The sequence below is a fragment of the Cyrtonyx montezumae genome, unplaced genomic scaffold, assembly GCF_038088225.1.
Source record: "Cyrtonyx montezumae isolate F1298 unplaced genomic scaffold, pur_monq_1.0 scaffold_3, whole genome shotgun sequence".
NCBI classification, from domain to species: domain Eukaryota; kingdom Metazoa; phylum Chordata; class Aves; order Galliformes; family Odontophoridae; genus Cyrtonyx; species Cyrtonyx montezumae.
The window spans coordinates 41,196,764-41,222,731 of NW_027072034.1; the positions used below are offsets into that span (position 1 = coordinate 41,196,764).

Below are 25,968 nucleotides of genomic sequence, written 5' to 3' on the forward strand. Positions count from 1 at the left end.
GGTTTCTCCCACTCGGCCTTCACGTTCGGTATCGAGAGCCACATCAGTCAGTCCAACATCAACGGAACACTAGTGCCACCTGCTGCACTCATCTCCATCCTCCAGAAAGGGCTCCAGTATGTGGAGGCTGAGATCAGCATCAATGAAGTAAGTACCCCACTACCACCCCTCACACCTCTCCTGAGCGCTGCCAGCCACTGTGCTGGAGCTCACCAAGGGACATATCTCAAAAATACATCCCCCGTCTGTCCTCACGTTACGTTGATGCGGTTTCTTTTTATTGCTCACCCTGTTTTGCCCCACCCAGCAGAGAGCCAGGCACCTCTGAGGTACGCATTTTGCTTTTTGGCTGGGGCACCAAAGCCACCTCTGTGCTGCTTATGTGGCATTTACAGTGTTTCCCCTACAACAGAGCGGGTGCAGAGATTGCTGCGGCAAATAGGATGGTGTGTCTGTGCTTACAGTTGTGTTGTTGAAGGTGACTGCAGTTTGACAGGAAAAGTTTGCAATGTAGGTTAAAACTTCAGTCCTTTTCTGCCTATTAGAACCTAGTGCTGCTGTTTGCAAGCCAGGAGGAACCTGATAAAAGTCCATTGAAGTCACTGCGGAGATTCTGCTGATTTCAGTGACTTTGGCTGAGGTCATACAGCGACTGAGCACCATCCTGTCACAGACATGCCAAAACAAGTGTGTGTAAATTCTCATCCTGGGTCACTGGTTGTCTGTGTGCATTGTGTGAGCAGCTACAAAGTGTCTCTGTTCTCATTGAGCTGCAAGGGGAAACAAAGAGGACATGTAGGAAAAGCCAACCTTAAAGGCGCAATACTTTGAAAGGGAGTGAAGCATGACAGATGAGCTAGTGCTGCATTACAGAATATTTACCACAGTTAGCTGTATTTGTCGGAGATCTGTATTAATATTAATGCATGAAAAGCTATTGCTTTTTTCTCTGTAGCTGAATGTCACATGTGAACAACATGGGTGGGAACAAGAGTATAAAATAGAGATAACGCTGTGTTTGTACTGTATGGTTTGAAAATCCATTTGTTTTTATCTTTAACATTCTGTATGGTTTTCTTCTTATGACCCAATGCCACGATTAAGAATTGTGTATGTGTTTTTTAGCTGGGGCAATGACATTTGACATTCATGCCAACCTGCACTTTGATGCAGTCGTAATAACAAACCAGAGTGAGGAATCTCTCAATTTGCTACTACTTAACATTTGGCCTTGTGCCTGAAATTAGAGCTGCAGAGTTAGAAAATGTCACCGTGAACAGCACCTATACGTTCAGGTTGTGTGAAAGGTATACGGTCCTATTCCTGTGAGTCCAGCTTCAGAATTAACCTCATTTGAACAAATAATCTAAAATGCATGTGTTGTCACTGCTGTGATGTATTTTACTCTCCAAGTGGTTCAATTCTGTTTGAATATATAGTTAGAAGTACTATACAACAAAACTCTTTCTCACATCTGTGTGCCAGTAGTGGCTACAAATATACTGGGTGTGTCCATTACTTCAAATTGGTGAGTAATTGTGAGTTCATAAATTAGCATGTATAAAATTGAAGTATTTTAGTGATTCGTGTAAGGACAGTTGTGGAAATATTCCAGTGACCATTTTTGTAGTTAATAATGCAGGATGCCAAAATTTTGTTTATTTCAAGGAGCTAAATGGATTTTGCAGAAGATTAGTAAAATGCCACTGTATGGAGCCTTCTAAAACCTTTCTAAAACCTGTATTTAAGGTAATAGGAAAGTTGTAACAGAGCTAAGTAGATGGAGCAGTTGTTGACCCGAGTCTTATGTTAAGTCTTAAAAAATAGCCCTTGAAGGTTAACTCAATTGCTTGTTAAACCTGCAGCCTAATTTACAGAAATCAAAATGAAATCTGTAGCTACTGTTAAATTAAACTAGGAGAAAAAAGAAGGAAAAAACAGTGATAAAGTAGTCCTGTACAATCAGCCACAACTGGTGTTGCTGGGCTGATGAATGTAGTAAAAAGAAACAGTGAATTTGCATATACATCTTATTTTGTCTGAGGTTCGTTATTCATCGGCTGCTTCCATTCATGTGCCCCTGCTAGTGGAGGAACACAAACCGTTCAGCCAAAGTCTGCTAAGCACTGTCATGACTTCAGCCATTATTCTTTCCTTTTCAAAATAGTAAATAAAGAAAACTTTGTCATAATTCAGACAATATATTTCCGCAGCATTATATTTTTGACTCTGTAAATAGTTTAGCTGCCTGATTTTCCAGTGAATATTGAACAAGTTATGCTTTCACAGAGCAGTATCCTCACACAACCTAGTTTTGTTTCTGTATAACATTGCCTCTTTGCCGACCTCAGCGGTGAAGATCCTGAACTTGCAATTTTACTTTGGCTCATTTTCTTTGCAGGATGGTACAGTATTTGATGGCAGGCCAATAGAGTCACTGTCTCTGATAGACGCAGTGATGCCTGATGTTGTACAGACCCGGCAGCAAGCATTCAGAGAGAAACTAGCTCAGCAACAAGCCAGTGCAGCAGCAGCAGCAGCAGCAGCAGCAACGGCAGCAACAGCGGGAACAACGACGACTGCTGTTTCCCAGCAGAACACACCAAAGAACGGAGAAGCCACTGTGAACGGAGAGGAGAATGGGGCACATGCAATAAGTAAGCCAACCTGTGTAGCTGCTTTCCACTGCTGGGGTAGAGTAGATTTTGACTAGTCCTCATGCACTTAGTTGGGGTCTCTAAGGTGGTAAAACAGTGAGGAAACGTTTCAGGAGGATGAGATATTTCTGGAAAGGTTTCTCACTAGACAACACGCTTACTCTCACGATACTGTGTTTTACTGATTGTGTCTTAGAATACAAATGCAATTCTGAAGATATTTGAAGTAAGTTGAAACCAGTATCATGAAATGAAGATGTGTATAGTTTCCTTGGAGCAGGTTATCTATAGACTTCATTGGTATTATCAGCCTTACAGGTGCTTTAATATCTATGATGATGAAAGCTGGGAGAGGCTTGATCAGTTGATCATTTTGGCCAAGCTAGGAGGAGGTGGGTGGAGAGGCTGGGACCTGCAAGCCATATTTGTATAATTAAAACATAACGAGAGCATAACTCTGAGCACTAACTACCCTGTGATGATCCACTGCCTTACTGCCATGGTCCTTGGCACAGTTTGGTTGATCCATTCCTGTACAGAATGGTCAAGAATTGGATAGAAGCTTGTGTTTAGCCAGAAACCACTCCTAGCAGTTTGGAAGCAGCAGTTTTGTTTTGAAAGCACAGAGGAGAGAATTCCTTGTTGTATTTAATTTAAAAAAAAAACACCATATAACTGATACTACACTTAGAACCATGTAACATCGCGTGCTTAGTCATACAGTCTGCTCCAAGTAGCAGTGTGAAGGTCCTACCTCCTGTAGACTGTTCATGTATGGGAACAGTCAGTCCTCAAGAGCTCTGATCTTTGTTTACTGATAGCAGAGGAAGATCGAGCTCATGTCTTAGACATCAAAAGTTAGGTGTGTATACCTGTGGGTGTAACTAAATCTTGATGGCTGTGCTAGCATTATTGAGCAGATGTGATTAATGGTTCTGGTTTCTGTGTGCAAACTGTATTAGTGCATTGGCATACATCTGAAATGGAACATCAATATATTGTATATTTCAAAAGAAATTCTTAAGGAACTTGCATGGCAGGTTTTGTAGGAAATCCCAAGAGCTCTTTGGTTTAGACAAGAAACAGGTCAGGACTGTTGTCATGTCACAGATTTTCTTTGTTCTGCAGTGTAGATGCCTATATCAGTCTCTGTCTTCTCTTCGACTTGAATAGATTCCTCTCTGGGTCAGTGAGGAAATTGCTTTCAAACCAGATTTTTCTTCAGAGAATTCCAGTTAGACAGAACGGTTTCCCCAAGTAACACTGAAATGATTTAAAATGCATTTTTCTTTTGAGAAAGCTATTTTAAAAGTTCTAAAAAATTCCATAATGTTAACTGTCTTACATCTGTGAAATGTTAATATGTTACTTCCAGCTGATCCTTTGTTTTGAAATTGAGCTTGTTTTGTATACCAAGTGGTACAAACAGTAATGAAAGCACTTTCAAATTTATCTAACACTGTCTTTTTTTTTGCTGTCGTTGACTCATTCTGATCATAGATAAAAAGTTTTTGGAGAATGTCTTTCTGTCTCAGTAAACAAATTCTGAAGGTAGAAAACCAATTATCAGATGATCACAAATGCAGAAGTTCTCAGACTTACTTTCTATGTTCTGAAGAAACACACATGCTACTGTGTTAAAAAAATGAGAGTCTTTTGGATCAGTTCAGATGTGTGGCCGCTCTGTAAACCTCAGTCTCTCAGATCTGTCATCGTATTATTAGATGTAATAGTTCTCACAGTGGTTTTTAATAGTATTTTCATGAACAGCTGTGAATGTTTCTTAGAGTACTGAGGAGGAAAATCCCATATAACCTAATCTCATCCAATATCTGCATGGAGCGGGATGCAAGAGCATGACATTGGTGTTGTCCAGTGACATTTCGTGGGCTATTAGACTGAAAATTTCAAAGCATGAATGGGGCTAAGAACGTGCCGGGCAGATAGGATAGCAGAGCCATAGCAGTGTGAAGACAGAAGGTCCTCACAGAGTAGCTGGCCAGCTGGCACATCTCATTGGCAGCTGCGGTTGTGCCAGGTCATCATCCTGAGCAAAGAGGTGAGGTCTGCAGTTTAAGGAGGAGACTTTAGGGAGAAACAGATGACTCTGTGTGTGTGTCTCGCTTGCCCTGGGAGTACTATAACCTTTCTGTTGGGGTTATTTGGAGGCTATCAGCAAGGTATCAGCAACTGCGGGCTGAGGATTATACTTGGGGGATGCATACAGAACTGCAAAACTGATGCTCTTGCCCTTGATCGGACCTGTTTCAATAAGCTACAATCTCTCAGTAATGATCAGAAACCGCTAGAAATAACAAATCTAACTGGCAATTCATTGCATAGATCTGATTAATGGTCTTAAACTTGTATTTTCTTCATTTATGATAAAGTTAGAAAAAGGTGATTACATGAATTAACAAGAGTGTCCTGCCCTTCATTTTTATTGCTTATACAGGGATTGTATCCAACCTTAGCTCCACCCTTATCACTGTGTTTAGAGAATCTGTTCAGTCTAGGATAGACTAAGTTGAAAGATATGACAAGAGCTTAGATTAAGACAAAACATTTAGGGTAAGATCAGAAGAAGTTTAGGATGGGACATAAAATGGATAAGGTGAAAGCTCAGAGAACTACCTTGCAGGAAAGAGTGTTGATACAAAAGATGGGGGAGAATTACAAAACAGTAATTTCAACTGTTGTTGGATTCAATACAACTAGCATATACGGGGGTGGTTTGGGGTGGTGTGCTCTTCCTTAGTTATAATTTAAGAAAGAGAAACACAAGAAAAATCTAACAGCAGCTAGAGGTGCAGATTTAAAATAAGTAAGTAAAGGAAATTGCTACCTTCTTTTACTGCTTCCTGAGTAATGTTTTCTGTTTTGAGTTGCTTTCAAAATTAGTTGAAAAGAATAGGCATTGGATTGTTTTTCAACTGAAATATCTTTTACTGTTGTTTTTACCATTATATTTGCAAGGATTGTGGTTTAAAAAAAAATAAATCTCTGGAAAAAAAAGAACACTCAACCTGGCTCCTTTATTATAACGACAGCCATAAAGAACAGCTTCATTGAATGGCCTGTCAAATATTCAAGTCAAAAATCATTTCCTGTGAAAAGTCAGGGTTAGCACTGGTAAGAGCTTAAAATAAATTGGTTTTGCTTTAATTTAGTGGGGAAAAAAAGAGTTGAAATCACTCATTGGTATGTTAAAATAACATTGAAAAAAAAACAAAACATCATTTTGGGGACAGGGAATATAACTTTCCAGTGATTTTGTATTTTTAATACGTTTGAGGAAAAATATTAGAATGAAGTGTAGTCTTAACCAGAGATGACCTTTAGAAAATATTTTGCATTAACATGTAAACACAGTCCTTCAGTATATGACCTGCAGACTAAGTTTTTCACCTTTGAAGGTCTGTTGCACTTGGTACAATCGTGTCTGTCTGAAGAGAGCCTGAAGCAGTATCACAGACGTGTGAAGCATTCTGTTTATTCAGTGGGGCATTTTATATTTTGTAAAGAATAATCCTTGAAATATAAACATTCTTTAACATCTCTACTTAATTACATGATGAAAAACTGGAAGAAAAGACATACAGAATGAACCTTTGGAAACAATTTCTGAAAGATTTCTCATCTTTCCTTCCCCGTTCTCCTGAACCATCAAAGCTGTAGTGTCAAAATTGCTAGTGGAATAGAAAATAATTGTGCAGATATTTCACTGCTTCCAAAGGCGAGTACATTACATGTACTAATGCAGTATCACTTGATCGAGGGGTTTTTTTCATATCATGAGGTTTGTTCTTTTTCCAGAGTAATTAATAACATTCAAAGTGCATATCTAGATTTCTCCATCTGGCCATGTACAAACAAAAAATACTTCTAAATATTAGATGGTCTTGCTCTGATAGCTCCTCACAACTCTGAGACCTTGGAGTAAAGCTGCTTCCAAGTCATCGTTTGGTTTTATTCAAGAGTGAGAAGCAGCTCTTCCTTTAGAGCCAGGCAAGTAACAGTAAGATCATATGTGTTAGGAGTAGAATTCCATTTAATTTTTTCAAATTAAAACACTTGAAAGGTCTCACTGCATGATTTAACCTCATCTTCCAGCTCACACTGTGATCAAGACACACATGAATGCCTAATAGTTACCATGCTGCTGTTTTTCTCATCAATGTATTCTTTAAACCTGGTGATACTTCACTGCAGTGAGGCATAGAGGAGTTTGAGCCTCGTATCTCCTGGTTGGTTTTAGTAGTGCTTTGCTCTTTATTGCCCTGATTACTCAGAATATCTTATCAAAGTTCTCAGCTGCTAATGTCAGGCTGCATCTCAAGTACTAGTATATCCTGACGGTATTAATTTTACATAGGGAATTATCAGCAATAGTGCTCAGCATACTTGGGTTTTACAAACAGGCATTTGTAATAGTTCCCTTTTGTGCAGCCAGTCCATAGGTATTAAGCATAGTTAAAAGTATAGATACTTTGAATTAGGAACATGACCTGTGAAAATACTTAATTGTTTTCTAATCCTAATACCTGATGTTGTGTAACTTACTGAGTTACTTATAAATCTGTGTCATAGCTATGGCACGGACATGGTTAACAGGGTACCTACCCAAATTTCTGCGAGAAGCATATGAGTATAGACTGAGAGAACTCATTAAGAGCAGCCCTATGGAGATGAACTTTAGGGTCCTGAAGGACAAAAAGCTGTCCAGGATCCAGCAGTGTGCACTTGCAGCCCTGAAGGCCAACAGTATCCTGGGCTGCATCAAAAGAGGGGTGGCAGCAGGGAGAGGGAGGAGGTTGTCTGCCTGTACTCTGTCCTTGTGAGGCCCCACCTGGAGTACTGCATCCAGAGGAGGCCAACAAAGATGATCAGAGTGCTGGAGGACCTCTCCTATAAAGAAAGCTTGAGAGTTGGGCTTGTTTAGCTTGAAGACTAAAAGGCTCTGAGGAGACCTCATTGCAGTCTTCCAGTACTTGCAGGGAGCTTACTTGCAAGAGGGGGACCAACTTTTTGTAAAATCTGATAATGATTGGACAAAGGGGAATGGCTTTAATCTAAAAGAAAGGAGGATTTAGGTTAGATGTTAGGAAGAAATTCTTCACTCGGTGGTGAGGCACTGGCACAGGTGCCCAGAGAAGCTGTGGCACCCTGGAGGCACTCAAGGCCATGTTGGATGGGGCCCTGGGCAGGCTGATCTAGTGGTTGTCAACCCAGTCCATGGCTGAGAGTTGGAAGTGGATGATCTTTAAGGTCCCCTCCAACCTAAGCCATTCTATGGAATTCTATGAAAGTCAGCATAAATTATCACAAAACAAGGTATTTGAAAGCATGGGTTAGGGTAGAAATCTGGAGAGCTTCCTTCTGATGGCAGTTGTGGTAACATCACAGTCTGTTTTGCCAGTCAGTGGGCAGTAGCTCAACAGAGCATGAGTATCAGGACAGATGGCTGACTCTAAATGCCATAAACATGTGGCAATAAAGAAGCATAATTATTCCACTTGCAAACCTATGGATCTCCATATGTGATTAAAGAATGACTAACTAAAAGACTTAACCCAGATTGAGAACTTGGATTTTGATCAATCAGAGCAGATCAGCTGGCCAAGGCATTGATGAGATAACACGAGGCTGCCGCTCCGCCAGCCTGCCAGCTCTCTGCTCTTGGATGTGCTTTCTGTGAATGGGGTTGCAGTTCTGTACATGACATCTGCTGCCTGTTGTTTCAGTGTGTTACCTGCCCTTGATTGGTGTCTCATTCACAGGGGATAATAATGTTGTGTTGCAGCCAGGAAGCGTAGTTTGAGATTCATACTGACGCAATGAAAATCTGGAGTGAAAATATTATTCACGATGCAAACTGGAATGAAATGGTGCCACTAAGAGAAATCCGTTGTTTTAAACTCACTTTTTTTTTCTTAAAGGAAATAAAAAAGCTTTATAAATCCAAAGTTGCTTAGACTGTAGCCTGAACAACCCCAGAATCACAGTATGTGGGTTAAGTATTTCTATGTGTCTGCTGATCCCTTTGCATATATCATGGTACCCATAAGAAGGGAATTGCTCAGTGTTTCCATGCTGTACTCGGGGAATTCGGCCCATACTAGGTATATCCTATGTCTGACTAGGCCCTCGTGCATTTAATTGGACACTGTCTAAGCAAATGAACATGCTGTATCCTACTTCTTTAGAAGAACAGCACAAATCTGTCCTCATAGTGGCAATCTCCTACTTCAGTAAATCTTCAGGTTGGTTTAAATTAGGCCATCTTCAGGAAAATCTGTACTGAAATGAACACTAATTATTTATATCTAAAGCTTCATACTTTATATAGGGTGTTTTAGAAAGCTGTATATTTTGAGGATATATCATAGCTTTGAATCACCATAGAAAAGAAAACAGAGTACTATGAGCAGTGACACTGTACAGAACTTGGAACAGATATTGATTTTAAGGTTTAGGCCACAGGTAACCTGCAGTTCTTAATGCAGGCCTAACATCTTGCAGACTACTTATTCTGATATTTCTCTTTACAGATAATCATTCAAAGCCAATGGAAATTGACGGGGATGTTGAAATTCCTCCTAACAAAGCAACAGTCCTTCGGGGCCACGAGTCAGAGGTGTTCATCTGTGCCTGGAACCCCGTCAGTGACCTGCTAGCATCTGGGTAAGACCATGACTGGAAACAGCTGCTGCAATTAGAGCCCATTTAGAGATGCAAGAACTTGAGAGCATATAGTAGACACTAATCAGTAATCTCCCTGCTCATATTTTCAGCCTGTAACTGTTCTTTTTCAGCAGTACTGCACATATGTAGGAATTAAGTAATAATAAGGTGACGCAGACTATAAGGAGTTTCAACATTTAAAATACGCACTCTGTGGCTTCAAATGCAAACAAAACTTTCTAAAGATTTTAAAACATTTTAAAGGTAAGCAGGGCAATCAGATTGACTTAGAAAAAACAATTTTGATCCAAACTGAAATGCTTATGTAAACATAACCCAGGAGGTGTGCACATAAACTGTTGGAATATGTTTTTGCCCATACTTCAAATTAAACTTAAAATGAAGGCTCAGTTTTAGAAGTGCAACTGGGAACATGGAGGAAAACTGATGCAACTTAGAGGAGAGAAATGGGTGTCACTCAAAACTACCCAACAAAATCAGAGCATGAACATGGGAAAGTCATCTTTTTTCGACTTTTTGCAAAATCATCAAAGTAGTCTTCTTATGAGATCTTTGTTGATTCAATACATGAAAGTAAAAAATGTGAATGCAAATAGAAAATAATGTATGTGAAAAAAAAACAACCTACTAAATCAACAAAAGTTAATACAAGGTTGGAGAAACAGCGGATCTCTACAGGAGTGAAGACAGCAGTTTCCAAGGAATTCTTTCAGAAGAGACAGATCCTCCTGAACGTACTTTATTTCTGGAATGCTAGAGGACAGTAATCAGAGCTATTAGTCAGTTGTCCAAGAGGAGTACCTTTTCACTATCCTTTCAGTTAGACTTTGCCCTATTAAGTATTAAGCCTTAATTTATAGGCTTTGCTATTCATTTTGGAAGCATATAAATACACACATAGGCAGAAAGTACAGCCAAGTACAGTGTCTCAATGCAGACTAATGGCAGTGCAATGAAAATGCAAATATCTCAAATTCATGTGCATCTTGATCAGATTTTAGCCCGCTTGTAAGTGAATTCTGTTAGCTCTCAGCTAATGCAGAAATGAGTGCTTTATGAAGCTTACATGACTGAAGTAGCATAGAATTCACAGGAAAAAATGAAATGACGGGAAGAGAGCTGATTGATGGTGCCATTGTACAAAGAAATATTTGAGTTGTCTAGTATAGTAATACTGCAGGTTATCATCTACAGGTAAACTATGTATCATGGCACCAAATAAAGAAGGGGAGAAATTCCCTGAGGTCTTATGTATGCTGCAGTTCCGTTTGTCCTTTACAAAGTATTTCTTGAAAAAGAACATAACAAAAAAACCAAAATCCTGCAGTTAGACTGATGTGAGAGCACTGAATTGTTAGATTCTGTAGTAGTATTGTTCTGCCCTGTCCTTAGTTCTCTTCAGTCTTCCCATCTGCTTGATTGTACCCATCTGTTTTCTCCTTTAAAAACACATAAAACCCTAACTATTAAATACGTGAAGTAGTGCATTTATTCTGTTTGTACTGTGTGTAGAACAATTGAATTTCAATTCATAGCAAAGTGTTTTCTGAAGACCCTAAGATTTACAGGTAATTAATCTAACAATTAGTGCCAGTTTAGGAAGCAACCTGATGTAATCTTCAAAGCACTAAAAGAATAATGCAGATTCACAACCAAATCTGAAGCAAGCTGTGTAAGGAATTAAAGCATTGGTTTCCAGATTTACTAAGTACCCAACTGGTAGAAAGAAAGCTGTATATTTGATGTCTCAGCTACTAGCACAAGCTAGCATAGGAATGTGTACTTTCTGAACTTGGCAGAGGGCTATTTAAAAAATAAATGTGAAGACAAGAAATTCTCTGATCAAACAGTGAAAAGAAGTATGTTCTTCAGCTTCTCTTCATTCTCCACCATACTCCTAACTGTGGAAGTGGAGGATCAGGAGGCTAGCAATACCAGTAAAGGCTATTGAAGACATGACTGTCACCTGACACTTATGGGAAGAACACTTGTATCTTGCAAAAGGAAGCCATGAAGTACATGCATGCAGTTTTCTAGGAGGATTAATTACACCTTGTGAAGGAAATCAGCATTCCAAAATAAATAATTGCGTTTTCAAAAGGTAAAAATAAACACATGCATGGGCAAATGTCAAGATTTGGGCATTCCAACCATCATTCCAATCTTGCTCTTAAAATCCAGCTGTCCTTCCCTTCATAGACTTGATGTTTTCCATGAAGTTTCTTTCCACGTATTTTAATTTTATGGCATACGTAAATCATTATAGATGGTTGTGTTCCATGGGTAGTGCAGAAACAGCTACGTTCACATTAGTAAACAGAACATGCCTGGGAATATTCCTAGGCACTCCCAGGCACTGAAGCCAACTGGCCAACTGTGCTAGCAAACCATCCTGGTTGCCAAACAGGGTGACTGCCCACAGGCTGCACATTGGGGATTATCTCTGTGTTCTTTATGCCCAGAGAGATCATCAGGGCCCTGTGTGCAACAATGCACCTTAATGGCCCCATCAGAACGTGCCAATTCATACTGCCCAAATTCTGGCCAGGAGTAATCTATCAGCCTGCTAGCATGGGTGATCGTGGTCCAGTGACCCAGAATGTTCCTGAACTTATTTGAATTTCCCAGTATTGAAGTAGATTGTGAATGTCAGGGTTGCTCGTGCCTTGAACTCCAAAAGTTTTCCTAGTTGCATTTAGGTTGCTTCTGTCTGGACATTCAGCTGCTGTTTCCAAGAGCATGCTCTGTTTTGTTACATCCCGCCGTGTCCTTTAATTCTGATAGTTGTGAAGCAGAAGAACCTGGCCTCATTCCCAAAACACAGCAGTAGGTTTCTTGGCTTGTCTTTGCTGACCTATACCAGCCGCTTTCACACAAGGGAACTTTGTGTCTTGCAGAGCTCTGTGTGCATCTTCTCTCTCTGTAGTCGGCATAATTATTAGCCATAAAATTGTTGTCCATAGGATCTTTTGATTATAGCTTGCAGAAGCAAGAGAGTTTCTGGGCCACTTTCAACTTTCATCTCTGGGTTTTACATAATGCTTTGAGTTACTGTGTTCCTCATATCAGCTCTTTAGGACCTACTGTGAATTACCCTCCTGAATAATCCTTTTGAATTATCAGATTGAAAGAGTGGATTGCAAACTCTCCTTGCCAGTGCCAGGTGCTAATTCTTCTAATTTAAGTGCTTAATCGTTAGCAGTTGACTTTATTGGGGCCAATTTCTTTGTTGTATCAAATCTGTTAATGCAACCAGGTCAGCTATTAGGTGAGCTCCATTTGAGTAATCTATTGTGGGGAACAGTATTGCTGAGCCACAGTGCTTCGGCACTTGGCTTCTTCCCCTGGGTACCTTTGAGGCATTTCCCTTTGCTGACTCCATAGGAAACTTAAGCATTTACTCTAAGAGACCTGTTTTATTAAGGAAAACTTAGACATTAGGTAGAGGAGGTTCCTTTCCTTTATGCTTTTAATAATCCCTTATAAAATAAAAAATCCAGCCTATTTCAACCATAAGCATTAAAGATACGTAGCAAGATCGTGTATCAAAATTGCCCTAATTTTAAGCCTGTACCTGATACCAGTGTTCATTAATCATGCACATTTCTTTACACATTGGGACTGTTTTAACCTATTTGCTGGCTGTTAGGAATAGAGATTTTATGTGCCACAAATAAAATTCTTCAAGCATTCTTCCACTTTGATTCATGATTACTCAAGGGCTGAAGGGCATGAAGTAAAATGCTTTCAGAACTAAGCCTTCCTAAAATTTGGCAGTATTCTTCAGTAGTGCAGAACAGTATACCTATTACTCAAGCGTTCATGACTCGCATGTTGGAATGAGCTGCTTTATCATGCAGATAGAAATGCTTCTGTGGGCTAAGGAGATTAAATATCTTTCTGAATTGTGCTTGAACTATGGTTCTCTAATAAGGTAGGGTTCACTGAATCATTCCACAGAAATCAGAATACTTTCCAGAACAGAGAATACTTTTTTTTTTTTTTTGTCCCCAGCAACAAAGGGGAAGACACACAAATACCCCTGCCACACACTGCTACGCTTATAAAGCCTCTCTGCAGGGACACATAATAGCTTGTGTAGCCTTAGGAAGAAGAAAATGGAAAAACAAAATTAAAATACTGGAAAATAAGATTGCCCAAGCGCAGCCAGAAAACTGACTAAATAAAACTGTTGAAAAACAAAGCATAACCCTTTTAGAACTAGCAAATAGGATATTGTGTTTGATAGCCAAGTGGCTGAGTATTTTATTCAGAGAGTCCGATAGCAAACCGGATTATTACAATAAGGGCAGAACTGGCCAGGAATCTTACGCAGTGTAGAAGCCAGCACTGAAGGAATTTCCTACTTAGCATGTTAACCAGTAACCCAAGCCTATGAAAGACTTATGTTCCCACTATTGTAAATTATTGCAACTAAAAATGTCCCTTATCTTCTGAGTCGTACATTTAACTTAATGGATTTTTTAGCCAGTGCATACTAAATTGTTGAGTTTTCTAAACCTCTGAAGAAGAAGTTGTATTACAATCCTAGCTCTGTATAATGACAGAAATTATCTTGATTCAAATTATTTCTTAATCACTGATGTGAAAGATGTGTGCCAACAATTAAAGAATGGCTGCATAGTAGCCAGAGAATGGCAGTAGCTTGTGACAAAGCCCTGGCTGCGATCACATCTCAGCTTTACACAAAGGGTTGTGAGGAGATGGGAGGCATATTCCCCAGGCATGCAGTGACCCAGCGAACCTCGGAGACACTGATACAGGCAAGGAGGATTTTTCTTGTATGGTTGAACTACTGAATCTGGCTATATTACTGATAGGATAATACACAAAAAATCAATCTTGTTGGTTGCTGTGTTGTTCATTATTTGCATCTGAAAAAAATGAAGTGTTTAAAATTTGCTTGGTATTTTTAGTATGAACAATTAAAATGTTGTGTTAGTAGACCAGAAGAAAATATAGACTTCTCTCATAATAGATACCTTTTTTCAGTAAAAACATGGGTGATCAAAGCAAAAATGGATCTCAGGATTTTTATCTTCAAATAGATACTTTTTCTCCTTAACATCAGATACATCAGCAGTGATGTTTCATTTTGATTATATGGATTCTTGGAAATGTCAAGAGAGATCCTGATTCTGCTCCAGGTTTCTGCTTACTGCATGGAAATGAAAATTGCCCTCTGGACACAGCAAGCAATCCATCTTACTTGGTTGTTTTGGTTTTTGTTGTTGTTATCGATTATTTAAAAAGAGGAGGCGGAGTGGGCAGGGGGCTGAGGAGGGCAAGAGGCAAGTCCAAGCAAACCAGAAATCATGATATCTTCCACCCTGCTGTAAATTGATTTCTGACCTCAGAGACATTTTTCATTGGAAGGAAGATCTGTGCCCTGTGAAAGTAACTATGTAATTTTTGAGCAGATAATGATCAGCTTTTCACTTTCTCCTCACAGCATTTTCTAGACAAAATCAGGGTTTCAGTCTGCAAATAAAATAACTTCCTGGATAACATTCTGTCTACAAAGTAGATGAAAATCCTCAGGCAGGGCCAGGAAGCAGGTGCTGTAGCACCTTTGTCACGCTGTTAGAGGTCCCCTTCCATACTGCAGCTGCCAGGTGATATTGCACCTCTGTAGATGGTGATGCTGCATTCTGCCTTACTGGGGAGCACCAGGGGCTCTGAGGGCCATCAGGAGGTTAATGTGGCTGTGCACCATTTTTGTAGGAGGCATGTGGACAAGCCTTTGTGTAAAAGACTGCCTTTATGTTTGTTAAGTTCCCCAAGACCATCTCTGTAAAGGTAACGTGCATGAAGTGTAGCAAGCAAATGTACAACTATTTCTGGAGTCAAACAAATTATGCTTTGTTGTGGATTTAGATAGTTATCATATAAATGTTAACTTTAAAAAAAATATTAGCCAGTATAGGGAGTGCAGTCAGAGCAGAATTGGGAAGTAACATTCGAAAGGTTGTGATGTTCTCACAATTAAAAAAAGGAACAGTTTTTTTTACTTTGTTTGCTGTGTTGCCACCAAGGGAAGTTTTCATCTCTTCACAATTGCTTTTATAGATCTGGAGACTCAACAGCCAGAATATGGAATCTCAATGAGAACAGCAACAGTGGTTCCACTCAACTAGTTTTGAGGCACTGCATAAGAGAAGGAGGACATGATGTCCCCAGCAATAAGGATGTGACTTCATTGGACTGGAATGTAAGCTAGTTTCTAAGACTGCATGGTTTTTAACTGTCTGAATTTAATTCACAGTCAATTACAGCTGCTGCTCTGTATCTTTTATATCTGAAGTGACCAGAACCTCTGTCCTAACCTGCTGACCTCTTGTTTCAGATACTCATAATAGACTGAACTTTCCCCTGTATGCTGTAATTTTCCAGTACTGTTGCCATCTTCAAACTTAATGATGATGTATTTATGTATCTTTTTTTAGGAGAATGAGTTAAAATAAACTCAGCTAACTTTAAGAGAGAAGATTAAACAAGCAATCTGTGTGGTAATGAAAGCTGGTTAATGACGTGTTTGCATCTTAGTTACTCTGTTTTGGCATATGAGGAGATATAAGCACCAGTGAAGCTTCTTCTGAGAATGAACTGTCAAGACCCACTCTGTTTGAATTACATTGTACAAAACAAAATGTGCTCACCTTATAGTCTGTGTTTGTAGGAGCCTGTGTAGTCATTCTCTTTCACCCGTCCAGCTTCCAGGTGGAATTGTATTACCTGATCCCTTACTGACTTTCATCCTGCAAAATCTTTTATATATCTTAGATATTGCAGTCCTGCGCAGAGGTGACTGAAGTGAGAGAATAAAATTGGTGTTCTTAGGAATCCCCAGTGGCTGGGCAGTGTCTTTGGGCAGCATTCTGCTGCTGAGAAGTGAATGTAAAAGGAACTTATAGGACCTTGCAGGAACCTTAATAATTTCAAGATCACTTGCATTCTGTCCATTTTGTTGATGATAGTATAGACAGAGTGATCACATCAGTCATGGTTTCTTAGCAAAACAGATTGAAAACTAAGCACCAGGAAGGATTCTCATCAGTTACATACAGTTTCAGTTTTCTGATTGTTATTGCATTATCACTGTCCTTCAGTGACAGGTGAGCTACGTGCTTCACAAAAATGTAAGATAAAGCAGCTACCCCTATATATTGTTTATTTGACACAATAAAACAAATTGATGAATATTACAGAAAGTGCAGGTGAGTTAACAAAGCAAAAGAAGATAAAATCGAGAATGTGTATTACTTGTGTTCCGTGTATGTCATGGGAATGAAAAATCATCGGGAAAAACTGAATTGAGGAGTAGGAAGAGGGAAGTTGAAAGAAGTAAGCAAGCAAAGGTTCAGAACAGTTATGAGAAAAGTTGTCAGAAACACATTTTTCCTCTAGTAGTTCCTGCAGCAGTTCCATACCCTTCCAGTCTAAAGTGATGCTTTACTTGCATTGTGCTAGTACCTAATGAAATGAAATGTTCTTAATTTAACCACCTTAAGTGCTTCCAACTTGCTTCGAGTTTTCCAAAGGATGTGAATTACTGATAACAAATTTGGATAAGCTGGACTTCTAACCCCTGAGCTTTTCTTCTCTTTTCCCTTTTGCTGTTGCCTTTTTCTGTATCAGTGGTCCACATGAGTACAGAGCTCAGAGAAGTTGACTTGAATTTCCATACTTTTCCTCCTATGTCATTATGTATTTGATTTAAATCTACCACGGCTCTGACTCACTGTTTACAGAGGGTTGAGTTGGGCATGTTTTATGCTCTTTTTCCTAATTTTCCTAATTTTCTATTAATGATGCTAGAAATACCATCTGCATTTATTGTTTATTTAGAGATACAATATTAATTATGTTATGTTGTGAAATTTCCACATTGTTTAATGTATCAAATCAGTTCTTCTCTGCTTTATGTGATTTATGTTATAGCAGGAAGGGTTATTTCTAGAGATCTTGTCCTTTAGTACCAAGGGTAAGACTCATTTCCCTCACATTTAGCCATCTCTAAACTGGTGATCTTGGTTCCTACTTAGAGACATGTGCCTTCATGGTGCTCTGAGCAGAGTCTAAAGCAAATAAGGTCATGAGTTACACTCGAGAGGCAGTTAGTGCTGTTAGTTCTAGAGGGAGTCTGGGTTATTCTGTTATTCTAACTCCTGACTTCTGAACTTCTGGAGATAAATGGGTGGAATATCGCTCCTAATCCAGGCACTTAAATGCTTAAGGACTAATTGCCCACTGCAACAGTACCTACCCATCTCAGCAGGTTCCAGAGTCAAGTTCCTTTTGATTTCCGTCATTCTGTCCCAATAAATCTTTTATTGTTTGCCACACAGGAGTTATCCTTCAATGAAGATCTGCCTCCAGCAGAATACATGTGATTTGCCAATTAAAGTTGCCAGGCTTTTTTCTCGTATTTGGAACTTTTAAGTTCAAATTTTCCAAGACTTCCCATCATGATACTGTGTCTCTGAGCATGTATGGGAGTTTGTTTAGGCAAACTGGAAGCAGCTTCTTTGTGTTAGACAGCATTCAAGGTGTTAACAGTATAACTCACTTAACTGGGATTTAGTAAGGGTATACATGATCACTTAATGATTTTTAGGCTCTTACGCCTGAGATGTAATCTGTTTGTTATCTGGAAGAACCCCAAATAATTCCTTTAGTTTAGGTTATATAGTAGTGGTACTGTCTGTTTTTCTCTGTGGACTCAGATTTCCTATAAATTGTAATGCACAACCCTGAGGGGGGAAGAACATCTTGGTTGAAACAGATTTCATCTGTTATTGACCTTTGACATTTATATACTTCCCGACAGAGTGATGGAACACTATTGGCTACAGGCTCATATGATGGTTTTGCAAGAATATGGACAGAAGATGGTAAGTCAAACAACAATCAGTGATCCTACACAGTTAATAGCAATAAAGAGTAAGTTGATTAATTCATGAACAAATTATAATGTGAACTTTTTCTTTATTCCAGGGAACCTTGCAAGCACCTTAGGTCAACATAAAGGTCCAATATTTGCCCTGAAGTGGAACAAAAAGGGGAATTATATTTTAAGTGCTGGTGTTGATAAAGTGAGTTTTAAAAATGCATAATCCTAACTTCTAAGTGTGCTGTCGCATTGAGCTCGTGCTGTTGAATTCCATAAGATTATTTTCTTCTTCTCCAGGAACTGTGGGGAGTTCTGGGAAGTTTCTTTAATTTGTGCTAACGTGTGTTGTATTTCTTTGGGTGAAGTGACTGAGTACATTTTTGAGACTTCAGATAAATGTGTGAAGTCTATTTTAGTATGAAAGTTTAAGAAAACTCTCCATTCTCCAAACGCTCCCTGTTTAAAATTGCATCTTAAATTTCTGTAAAAGAAGGAACTGCTTCCACTACTTGAGTTTATAGTTTTATAAACTGCAAGTATTTTCAAGAGGGGGAGGTTATCTTACATGTACTGCATTTTTAGCTCATCTAATTATAGAAACTGTTGTATTTGAATAAAGTATATACGGTTTCTTGTACAAACATGCAAACTATGGTGGTTCTCAACTGAAATTCAAGCAAAACATGGTAGTTTCAGCTGAGTGCATATTGGAGATTAAAATGAACAGATGACTGCTGCTGATGAGAAATGCATTAAAACTGAAACTGGAAAATAAACGCAGCATTCATCTTGCCTAACTTCTGATTTCCAAAAAATTAGATTTGTGTGTCTTCCTTGGTTTCCTTTATAAAATATGGAGAGAAAAATGATACTTCCAAGTGATGAGTTGCATGGTCTGTGTTACAGTGGGATGCACAGACTGCACTCCTCTCCAGCAGCCGATAGAGGAAGTCAAGGGAAACTCGCTGAGACTCTGATTTGTAGGGGAGATTAATCTGTATTTTCACATAGTTGTGAAGGTGAATTTGTGAAAATTGAGTTTTATTCCTTTTAATACTGGCCCATATTCAGCTACATGTGTCTCCCAACAAGAGCATCCTGTAACAGCAGTGATTCTTTATATGATCTGTTGCCACCAAAGTGAGGTACCCTTAATTAGTTTTCTTGAAGTATGTACCAGTAAACTGATAATTCACCTAGAAGGTAGTTTTGAGTTGGGGAATTGCTTGTGTGTGCTGTGAGTATGATTTAAACCTGTAGTAAGCAAAGTGCACTTTAGTCTGTCCTGCCACAGTAGAAGGAAGTGGTAGGTACATTGCTGCTAAACATTATACTTCGTGATTTAATTATTAGAAATGTAGTATCACTTAGGTTTGCAGTCAGATTCAACTCACATCTTAGAAGAAAGGAAGTCTTACTTGATAACTGAAACAGCTATAACAAAATGCTTATTAAAAATTTGTTGTACCGTCCTTTATCATTATTCAGTGAGAATATGCCTTTTTTTAGCAGTTACGTTACTTTCTCTGCAGGGGTGATTCTCTATATCCACACTCAGATAATTATTCTGTAATATTTGGAAGTGATTTCTGTTTATTCAGCTGAACAGCACGCAAGACTCTCTACAGTCAATAATTTTACAATTGCTCCTCAGTGGCCCTCAGAACCCTTCTCTCTATTTGTTTTCTCTGAGCTGAACAGTCACTAACCCTTTTTTCCTCCGTCTTCCTCATGCAGACAACAATAATTTGGGATGCTCACACAGGAGAAGCTAAACAGCAGTTTCCTTTCCATTCAGGTAATTTTTGCAGAACTCACATTAGTAATATAAAATACATGTCTTAATTTTGTCAGTCTAACTTAGACTTTTGTAAAAATCTCTGCCAGAGAAAAAACAAACTTTGTAGCAGGGTTTTTGTTTTTTAACTATTCTTAGTAGCATGGTTTGTGGGTTTATCCCTTTTTAAGAGGAATGGGTATCTGTGAGAATCAGCTTTGAAAGTCAAACCAAGCTCTAGGAGACGATTTACATGCCAGCCAAGCCTACTCAGCTGAATGATTGTATCATTAGCTATGTACTTGAATAGTATCAAGGTTAAAAACGTGACTTCAGAAAGAAGCAGATGTGGATCTCTCAGCAGTGTGCATTCACAGCTGCAAGCACAAAGGTCCTCAAGGATTACTGATCTTTTAACTTGAAGTTCTTTTGTATTTGCTTTGTCTAATTATCAGAAGTCAACAGCCAGCCTTACTTGGACAGTCAGTTGTAGATCTTGTCCTTCTCAAGAAGACAAGAGATGTTACAGATTGTGAGTAATTTTGAGTAATAGCCATCATTGATGTAATCTTAAATTTCATGTGAGATCATTGTTTTAAGATGATGATTGAATTCATAATCCAAACCTGGTAAGTTGTCACAATGAAATACTTGTAATGGACGTAGTCAAACTGAGATTAAAACCATCAAAAACATTACAGATTCTTATGCTAGAAAGGTACAGTTTTTCATACAGCGATCATACAGAAGGTACTTAATGGTTTTAAAAAAACACATATTTCAGTTCTGATTTTAAGATGTTAATTTGCACAGTTTTAAATTCAACTTCTGATTGGTCTCATTCTCAAATATTCACATCTATTTGCAATAGGAGTGGTTGTTCAGTGGAAGACAGCAGCAGATATGTCCATGCACACAGCAGATCTGTACTCTGCTCTCCTCGTTCATTAATTCAGCTGTCAGTTTGGAGGAGCCAGTGTCTGCTGACAGATTTTCTCATTATGGCATTTATTTACCAGTCAAAACTGTTCCACTAAACCACATTTTGCACTGTGAAGTGTTGTAGGTAATGAAATTCTTAGGCTCACTAATCCCTCGCTATTGATCTAAATAGTTACAGATTCAGAACCTGGTTGCCTCTTTAGAGCCATGTTCACTGAAGTGTATATGTCTTAGCAGTGAGCACTGGGGATGCATCATGATTCTCCTTTTAGCAAGCTGAAAGCTTAACTGTTCGTTCCAGTGCAATACAAGAAAAATTGATACTACGTGTGTTGCCTTTGGATCATAAGACATGATTGAATTGAATTGATGATTTCAAATATGTCTTGATAGGGATGTAAAAAACAATGAATTATCGATAGGCCAAAAGCATATAAAGAAATGCATGGCCCTTAAAATCAGCAGGAAACTTTGTCCCTAGCTAATTCTAAAGCCACTAAGACCTCATCTTGACCTTCTTGCTTCACCTATTTACTAGAACAAACTAACATCAAATTACTCACCCTGTCTAGAATCTGAAAATCTTATCAATACAGAGATTAAAGGTGCCATTTAAATGTCTGTTCTATACAGAACATAGTTGCTTAATCACATATTTGTGTGGCATACTTCTTTGCACACACCTTTGAAGTCTGGAAGGAGTTGGCCTAGGAACAACAAAATTTTTACTCAGCTCATACAGCTTGCTTATATTACACACATGTAGACAAAACTGTTACACTATAACACTCCTTTGACTAGGTCTTGAGAGCCTGTGAATCATTGATGCTACATGTAACTTTAAGGTTCTTGTGGCCCAAATATGTAAGGTAGCTTGCATCTCAGGTAGCTTGAATCAAAGGTTTCATTGTTCTTTTGCAAAGCTATTAGCCATTCATAGGCACATGATCAAAACAAAGCCTGTTTCTTTAAAGTGTAGTGAAATAACTGAAATTTCACATCTGCTGATACAGATTGATGTCTGTGCATGCAGGAACAAATTGTTTAAGTGAGGCAAGAAAGGTATTTTTAAGACCCCAGTTTAGACATCTAAGTGCTCTGAATGACTCATTAAAATGATTAACTCCATATTTGAGCTTCTCATTCTAAAACACACCAAAATTTGATGCCTGAATTAACTGATAATTATTGTAATAAATTTGTTCTTGGCATTTACTATAGCTCTGTTTCTTCAGGCTTCTTGCTTTTGCTAGGTAACATTCTAAGTTTTTTTAATTGTCCAGTGTCCTGTGGTTTTGAAGATACTCTGAGAGTTCAATTACTTGCATCAAAAACTACATTGGATTTTTTTTTCTAGACTGTTTCATGTAGTTATTTATCCAGTAAACATATGATTAACTACACTAATAAATGAATCTGTATTAATTATCAACACTGAGTGATTCAGATTATACGGTAATGCAAATCCATTGCTTTAGGTGCCCATGGCTTTCAAAAAATTACTTTTCAACTCATGTATCATACTAGATATTAGCCCTGAAGGTATAAAGCTGTTAATATAGACAGATCTTTTGTTTGCTCTGGAACAGTAACACAAAGCTTGCAGCTTAAAAATTAAAAAAAAAAAAAGACAAACAGGCAGTTAGAGAAATGGAATCTTACTGTTTCCTGATCCTCATTCCTGTTCATTGAGAATCTCTAAGTAATCGGCCTTTCTCACACAGATTTCATTTACAGTTCTGCAAAGCAGGAATTCCTTACGTGTCACAGAGATTAATTAAGCTTTTTCTTTAATATCGTAAATAAATACTTGTATTGGAAACCATTCCAGCCTTCAGTTCTCATTTAAAGAGCTACGAGATGATTCAGAAGGTGACACAGTTCAATCTCATTTTGCAGCTCATGGAAACTAGAGCAGGAAAAACGTGTTTAAATATAATAGTCTTGACAGAGCAGGTCTCTTTACTGCTGTATTAGAAAAGTGTTTCTTTAAGCATCCTTGCAATGAGGCATTTCTTACTTTCATTTTAATGATAAACTTACATTGTACTGTTGCCAGAGAGAGATTCAACTTTGGTTTCTAAACACCAATCTCGTTCTGATGCATACACTTTTCACCAGTGTGCAGAAAATGAAAATTTCTGTATATTGGCAAGTCCCATATCATCCTCCGGAGAGCAGCTAAACTCTTTCTTGAATTAAAAAAAAACAACCAAACAAACAACAAGCAGCAGTCATAGAGACATGGACTGTAAAGGTTTGGGGATTTTTTTACAGTTTTGCAGCATGCGTGTTGCACACAAGTTCTAGTTACATGCTGAGGTGCTGTCTGTGTACAGAGTTTCAGTAGTTCAGTCTCCGTTAGTGCCAAACCCTCTACAGAAACTCGTCCTGTGATTTCAGGTAGGTTTGATCAATGTACCAATCTTCAATCTATCCACAGTCAAATTAAACTAGGTGTAGATATTGTTGACCCACTTACATCTGCACAGAATGATAGGTTTGCACTGGTTGTTGCACAGAGTATAAGGGAAGATGGCCACATTCTCCTTCTCCCTGCTGTGTGTTGTATCTGACGTTCACAGGAGCATTCTGTGTTCTGATCAGACTCTATAACCCAGCTGAGATCATCATCTTTCTTCAGAATCAGTTTTCTTCCAGCTGCTCGGTTGGACTGGCCTACAGAGAGATGAATGGTACAAGAATGATGTGCAGCAATGAGCAAGGAGCAGGATAGTTCTGGCCTCTCTTATCTGAAAGATTCTCACTGCTAGGTCCTGTACAAAGCATCTAGATTACCCACAGCAGGAGGAAAAATAGTGCCCTTCAGACAACGTCTGTTGCCTGTAATGAGTAGCAGGTGATAGGCCAATGAGAAGTTTTTTGTTTCTTTGATCCACGTGGGTGACAAAAGGGAAATGATTTGGGATGAATGTTTCTTTGCTATGTTCCCTAATGTTCCTTCTGTTGTTTCACAGCTCCTGCTCTGGATGTAGACTGGCAGAACAACACTACTTTTGCCTCCTGCAGCACTGACATGTGCATTCACGTATGCAGACTTGGCTGTGATCGTCCCGTTAAAACCTTTCAAGGACACACAGTAAGTTAAAGAAGTCTAAAATGTTGGTGATTAAGTCATAGCTGCATGTAACAGTGATGACAGCTGATGTGTTTGCAGGGTGCATTCTAGACCCAGAGGCGATATATCCCATTGCTTTCCTAAAAATGTACTCTTCAGGAGTGAGTCACTGCCTGTGAGAAGGGATAAACTGTTCTAAATCATTGTAGGAGGCAAAACCTGCAACTTAAACAATGACACTATTTATATGTAGCAGGAGCTGCAGACTAAAGGCATGTAAATAAATAAGATTTTCTTTTCCACTGGTGTAATTTCCTTTAGTAAATTAGAACGATGAATAAGAGAACAGTTTACCTCCAATTGTACAGTTTTAAAGTCAGTTTCATCTAATATCTCTTTAAGATGTATTTTGCAACTCATTTTTTAGTGTATAGTGCCTGTCGAAGGCTAGCTTTTCTAGCTTTCATTCCTGAGAAAACTGCTATCAGATACAGACCTGTAATGTAGGTATCAACTCCCAGAACTCGCTGTCTCCCCACAGAGGAAAAGCAATGCTTTTTGAGACCTTTAGCTAGGCTGTGGTTAAACTGACATTACACTGACACTTATGACAAGTTTTATGTTCCTACTAGCAGAACAGTGGTTTTTATGATTATGTGAATTGCACCATTTTGCACATGGACCACATTTTGCCTTCAAATATTTGTACAGTTCCTTTTAATGTCAGTTGAAACGTGTAAAATGGATAAAGCAAAATCAGCATATTTTCCAGGATTATTTTCACTGAGCCCCTGAGCCAGATTATGCTTTAAAGGAACACAGTCTTTTCCCATTTTGTGAAATGTTCTCTTACACTGTTAACGCACGTGTGTGACCCTCAGAAAAGCACCGAAAGCTTTCTGATTGCCATGGGGATATGTTAGGTACAGTCAATTGCAAAGTGCTATAAAAATTGATCTGGAAAAAAATCATGAAATATTCAGTATTCCATACTGAATTTCATCAAGAAATATAGTCCTTTTTAAAGATGTACGTGTTGTTTGTAGGACTGCAATACTAAGAATAATCAAGTCCACAAAACTTTGTGCCCCACTAATGTTTTCTGGTAGACCTACAAAATATTAACCTAAGAAATATTTTAGTTTAAAAAGCAGTCAGTGCTGTGTTATCATTCCGTCTGGGTGAGGGTTTATTTAAATCCTAGCACTTGTCAAGTATGAGAGGCTTTGTACTAGAAAACAGATCAGAAGACTGATTGTATTTTTCACAAACACGGAATGGTTACCATTCCTAAATGATATTTCAATATTGTGTTATGGAGGCACTGCTTCTTTTGTTCATCCGTAGAGCAAAGATCTGTAATTTGTAGTTCACCTTGTTGGAGACATAAACCACGAGTGCCCTCTGCTGGGTGCCCAGTACAAAGCAGGTAACATGAATATTTGCTTAATAAAACCACTCTTTTATTTCAGAATGAGGTTAATGCTATCAAGTGGGACCCATCTGGCATGCTACTAGCATCTTGCTCCGATGATATGACATTAAAGGTAATATAATTTTTGCACCTGCTGATCAGAAAGTAAAGACAAGGATTATTTATGCATATATATATATATATGCATATGCTTGCCTGTCAACAGAAGTTCTGTCTTGGAGATAGCATAGGATACCAGCACAGCTAGGCCACAGCACTGTACCAGCAAAGTACTATTAGTACAGGAAGGCTCTGGGCTTGCAGAAATACTTACAGAACTTTTCCAGCCCAAACTCTTCGCAGTCTCATTGTCCCTTCCCAGATGCATTAAATGAGGGCCATGTCTTTACAAGAAGATCTGTATTGTAACAACTAAACCCTCCTGCTTCAACACTGTTAATGCATACTGTTTTCTCTGAG

The 25,968-nt window shown here is 38.6% G+C and overlaps 1 protein-coding gene across 2 annotated transcripts in view; it reads left to right on the forward strand.

Moving 5' to 3' along the window:
- The window catches only part of TBL1X (transducin beta like 1 X-linked), a 180,459-nt gene that overhangs the window by 149,328 nt on the left and 5,163 nt on the right, over window positions 1–25,968 (forward strand). For both annotated transcript variants that reach the window (XM_065741385.1, XM_065741386.1), the window contains 9 exons: window positions 2–147; window positions 2,402–2,657; window positions 9,209–9,341; window positions 15,453–15,594; window positions 18,214–18,277; window positions 18,381–18,478; window positions 20,014–20,074; window positions 23,974–24,095; window positions 25,547–25,621. In XM_065741385.1, coding sequence (XP_065597457.1) covers window positions 2–147; window positions 2,402–2,657; window positions 9,209–9,341; window positions 15,453–15,594; window positions 18,214–18,277; window positions 18,381–18,478; window positions 20,014–20,074; window positions 23,974–24,095; window positions 25,547–25,621 — 1,097 coding nt within the window. The remainder of the gene's footprint in view (window position 1; window positions 148–2,401; window positions 2,658–9,208; window positions 9,342–15,452; window positions 15,595–18,213; window positions 18,278–18,380; window positions 18,479–20,013; window positions 20,075–23,973; window positions 24,096–25,546; window positions 25,622–25,968) is intronic.